The 5,000-nt window shown below is 40.1% G+C and overlaps 2 protein-coding genes and 1 long non-coding RNA gene across 4 annotated transcripts in view; 1 reads left to right on the top strand and 2 right to left on the bottom strand.

The window, feature by feature from the left end:
* LOC138042439 (uncharacterized) overlaps positions 1-1,131 on the bottom strand; it is an 18,559-nt gene extending 17,428 nt beyond the window's left edge. The window contains exon 1 of one of the 2 annotated variants that reach the window (XR_011131000.1): positions 240-1,131. This is a non-coding gene — a long non-coding RNA (uncharacterized lncRNA). The remainder of the gene's footprint in view (positions 1-239) is intronic. The other variant, XR_011130999.1, reaches the window with a different exon arrangement.
* The window catches only part of LOC138042426 (glutamyl endopeptidase-like), a 178,118-nt gene that overhangs the window by 46,548 nt on the left and 126,570 nt on the right, over positions 1-5,000 (top strand). The window lies entirely within an intron of this gene.
* LOC138042433 (uncharacterized) overlaps positions 2,771-5,000 on the bottom strand; it is a 2,816-nt gene continuing 586 nt past the window's right edge. Inside the window, exons 2-4 of the mRNA XM_068888327.1 lie at positions 4,898-5,000; positions 4,526-4,704; positions 2,771-4,028 (exon numbers count right to left, since the gene is read on the bottom strand). The exon at positions 4,898-5,000 is cut by the window's right edge and continues 37 nt beyond it. Of these exons, the coding sequence (XP_068744428.1) occupies positions 3,664-4,028; positions 4,526-4,704; positions 4,898-4,980 (627 nt within the window). The 5' untranslated portion in view covers positions 4,981-5,000 and the 3' untranslated portion in view covers positions 2,771-3,663. The remainder of the gene's footprint in view (positions 4,029-4,525; positions 4,705-4,897) is intronic.

Below are 5,000 nucleotides of genomic sequence, written 5' to 3'. Positions count from 1 at the left end.
ACATTGTTGCCATCCAGCTACGATTTGATTAAAAAAAAGGCAAACAAATCATGATCCGAATGACCCCCTACTGTGACAGACTGTACAGAAGCCTTGAGGAAGCCCACTGTATGAAGATTCTTGCATGCTCCTTGACCCTGATGTGGTTTTTATTTACATACGTCAATCTACCCCTTCTCTTAATCAAAAAAAAGTAACTATTAAAAAAAAGATGTGAAGTTAACTTCAAATAAACTCACCTCCAAAAAATGTTTACAGCTGCTTAACAATTGGAGCCTCAATGAAGAATCCATGAGTGCTAGCAAGATTTTTACCACAAATGTGACAAGTTCCCTTTTCCACGATTATCCTGAGTACCTTTGCAACAATGTGCCTTGCAGTAAGAACAAAAAAAGTGTTTAACAATATTCCCTTTCGCTTGGCTCACAAGCTCGAAAAGTTTCTTGACTTCTTTCTTGCAGTTGTTGGGTCTGGGGCAGTGATCGAGCTTCAATCACTGCAAGCAAGTCACGAAATGCTTCTTGTGAAAGTTCATGTTTCATCACAAACGACAATATCAAAACAATGCTCGAAGTGGTTGTTATAGGCGCACCAGAAAATAGCACATCGATCATCCTCTCTTTCACACTACTTTGCAAGAGCTTCAGAGTCTGATCCACCAGTGCTCTCGACATCACTGAAAATGTCTGAAGAAGTACCCTCCTTGATAAAACGTGCATACATACTTTTGCGTTCAGTGAACTGTAATAGCTCGTCGTCACTCGCACTGTCGCATTATAAACTCTCAGCTGTAAACCTTCCACAATCTGTGCTAAGAACTTCGTCCTCGTTGGGGCAGAATTGTTCATCGCTGTTACTGCAAGGTAAAGGTAAACTGGATGCTGTCACTGTCACATCGTAGTCGATCGAGACATGATCATCTTCGAACTCAAAATCGTGATCACGTCTGTAGCCATGCAGAGAAACGGTTTGCGATCGGTGAATACTGCGGGGACACGTTTTGTCTTCTTGCTGCTGGAAACTTACACGGGTTTGAATGCCGCATGTATCCTTTGTGGCATACGTCCTATTTTCCTTCTCTCCGCCATTTTTGTTGTTTGCATGTGACTTCGACCGTGTGTGCCTGGGAGCCAGAGGAAAGATCAGTGCGTACGCATCTACTTGTGGTCACGTGGTGGCTTTTAACCAATCACAATGTGAGAGAAAAGAACGTGTCCTTTTTGAATTCGTCACTTTCTTCGTTCCATCGTGATCCTTCGATGTTTTGGTAAGACTTTTGTCACATTTACAGAAAGATTCCGTGTTTTCAGCGTCCGATTCGAGTGTGTTTTAAGTAGAAATGGCGTACTTCACGCAAGAGAAATGCCCCAGCTCGTCTTGAAGAAGGTAAGAAAATTCTCATGTTTGTATGCCCTTGAAAGTTGCTAGTGTCATTTGTTTTACAACTTCGATCATAAGCTTATATACTCTAACTGTCTCCTCCAAGTTCCTATTTTTTGTCAGTGTAAAGTTGTTACTAAACTTGGAATATACTCCACTAAAAAAGTGATCAAGAATTACTTCGTTCGGATCGATATCATTGTTGAATCGGTAACCGGTCGTTTCGCCAACGTGTCAGTTCGCCAACGACCTGTTCGCCAACGTATGAAGTCGGTTCGCCAACGTCTAATGTCAGTTCGCCAACGCTTATATGTCAGTTCGCCAACGTCCAAAAACACCTTTTTCGTTGAAAATTATTTTCAATTAGATAACTTGAGAGGGATTGTTGATGTGAACCGCCATATTTGTTATTGAACCTGTCAATGCGCCCCAATCCCCCCTCAAATTTTATTAGGTTTCTTTATTGATAGTTTATTGCTGGTCATATTCTTTTTCAAACTTGGTGGCTCCTAAAGGAGCCGTTTTATGATTGTGATTTTTACTGACTTCTTCAGTTTCCACGAGTGGGGCCGTTGAGATGTGAGCATGTTTTCAGCAACTGTGCGGCGGTCTTCTCTTTCCTTTCATACTTCTCCCAGCTGTCAAATAGCCTCGCCTGCAGGTTTCAATACTGCTTCTTCGTACCGATAAGCGCGCGAGAAAGTGAGGTTAACAAGGAACGCTTAAGGTGATTCCCTAGTAATACAACCCGCCATAGATTTCCGATGAAACTTGGTATGCTGTTGTTACAGGGCAAGGAGATGTTAAAAACGTAATAAAAAGAGGGGGTCACCGTGCTTGTTTTCACGCCACAATACTGACAAATACGGTTATTTAGGTGACGTTTGGTAATCTCTGTGCGCAACAAATAAGCTCGATTATTTTTCAATGCAGCGTGTTATATCACATAGAGTTTGACTTTCTTTGATTGTTTATTCATCTACGTCCCAGAAAAAATGTCTTCAAATACTCTGCATTTTTTTATCCTTTAAATGAAACATGATTTGCACATGCGCTGTTGGGTCTGATATGTCTCCTTCTGCAGTATTTATTTCATTTGCCAAAAAAGTGGCCATAGATTTCTGCTAATTTTTTTCTCAGTGATTGAGGATACTGTTATCATTGAAATTATGAAATAAAAAATGGGGGTCACCGTGCTCGTTATTGTGTTACGGCTGCTGATAACGCGCGCATTCCAGGCATTTTCTTGTAATTCCGAGCGAGGACTGGGGCGAATATAACAATGGCGTCTTTCGAATGCGCCTGGAAGGAGTTTGGAAGGTGGAAAAAACATTGAAAAAGTGTCATTTTGGTCTGTTTCGTCGGGAATTGAGACGCATGCGACCAATATAGAACTTAAATGAAGGTGAGTCATACTTTCATTGATTTGATTTTAAAGTTTAGTTGATATTTTCAGCACACAGTCACTGTTTTGTTTCGTATTCAATATCCGCAGTATGCTTCCAGAGCCATGAACTGAAATTTTATTGCTCATTATTTGACCAAAATAGATTATCCTCACAACAGTGCTGTACTCTATATGTGCAAAGAAAGGTCCTTCCTGTGAATAGAGCATTTGAGGCTTAATCAAATACAGAAACTTGGAAATCAGTTCGTAGGCTTAAATGCATTCCATCGATCTTGTACAACGGCAGTCTTTTCCTCTATTGTACCATTCAGTCGTTTGTATACAAAAAGGAATATTAAATAGCGAATGCTTGTGACAGCTTTTAATCGCTGCTGTCTGGTTATTACGTTTACGTTATAAACGGCTTATTAATATTCGTACCAGTTGTAGCTGTGGTCACATCTTTTTGCAAGTTACAAATCAGTGAAAAAATTTACAATGTTGAACAGAATCCTCCTATTAGCTGTCACTTGTACTTTTCCGTTAAACTTTTCTTTCAGCACAAGTTCCAGCCCATCTGCTCCCCCTCTCTGAAATGCCAACTGCAAGTGCTGGAATCCCAGCCCAGACTCTGCAATTTTGGTAGCCATTCCAGCGGAAATGACCTTCTTGTCGAGCAAAGGATGGAGTGTTCGCTGAAGTACATTTCTCTGGGCAAGGCAGACATTATGCTCCTTGACCCATGATACGGAGAAGCTGTGTTTTCTCAGCAGCTTTGAATTGAGGAACTTGTTCACAAGTTGATACAGGGCCTGGACATCTGAAATTGCATTATGGGCTTCATAGCTGCAGTGTAGAAGGTCTCTCACTAAATTCTCTTGACTGTATGATTTGCGCTAAGGCAAGAGCTCTTTGAAGGCTGGTAAAGTGTCGGAAAATCCAGAAACAATGGCTGAAAATTCTTTATCTACCCCAGTGGACTCCAGCGCTTTTAAGAGATGCTTCCCATCAAAAGATTTACAATTGTGAGCTATCAACAGACATGGTGCCTTGGGCCTTAGACATGATATCATCTGAGATAATCCCTCAGCCAGTGGAACTGCTCGGACTGGACGAGAATTATAAAAGAGAACTCCATGGTGAAAGGTGAGCTTATTCACTGATGAAGCACTGGGTGATATAGGTCTGGTTGGAAGGATGTAAACCTCAAATGCATCTGCCCCATCAGTTGCTGCAATTTGCAGAATTTCGGTATCATTACCTGTCAAAAATGAGGAACTTCATTATATTTTTCATTGTAATAATAACAGTGAGCCTACTCACTAGTTAAATAACACAAACTACATGTTAATGTAGTCTAAGCTTTGTGTTGGTGCCTATGGGATTCAAACCTTGCTCTTTCTTAGCACTACAGTGCTCTACCAACTGAGGTACAGTATGAAGACCCATACATTGGGAGTAGGCCAATTTAGTGAGTTCATGAAAGGAATCAAACATGAAATGAATATGATGCGAACTGTGGAAATACCAATGAAATGCATATGTGCTGCTAGCGCTAATGCAGTGGCCATGGGTTTGAATCCCATTTAAGTGCTAAAAATAGTTTCTTAGGCTTAATTTGCAATTGCTTAAATTGCAATCATAACTACAGTGGTCACATATTAATTTCATTTGTATCTCTGCAGTTCACATCATATTCATTCTATATTATAGTATATATATAACAATCATTGTCTTGAAATGAATCAGTGATATTACCTTGGGATGATGTCTCCAGATCAAACACTATCTTAATGTAATCTTGTTCGGGCACCATACTGGACACACAGGGTTTGGGGGGTGATGGAATCTCAACTGCTTCTGTTTCTGGCAAATATCCCATGCCACTCTGATACTGAGAACCTTCCCTGGTTTCTGCCTGCTTTGTTTTTGACAACCTGTGGATTGTCAATGATTTTATTATTTTTAAAATTCTACATTTACATGAAAAATTCATTAATTCTTATTTACAGAGAACATTCATCATCAGAACACACTTTCCAGATCAGATACAACTGTAGTTCAACCGTAACATCAAGCTTTCAGCTTTGCCCTAAATCATTAGTTTCAATGCCATATGTTTTTATTTACCTCTTCTCTTTGTGCCCTCTTCTTTGTATTTTGAATTTGTTTGTTTGCTGCCTTGCTCTTTGAAGTGACATTTTAGCATCCATTCTTTTCGAGTGTTTAAGCT

Source organism: Montipora capricornis, chromosome 3 (assembly GCF_036669925.1).
Source record: "Montipora capricornis isolate CH-2021 chromosome 3, ASM3666992v2, whole genome shotgun sequence".
Lineage (NCBI taxonomy): Eukaryota > Metazoa > Cnidaria > Anthozoa > Scleractinia > Acroporidae > Montipora > Montipora capricornis.
This window is presented reverse-complemented; position numbering and strand designations above follow the sequence as displayed.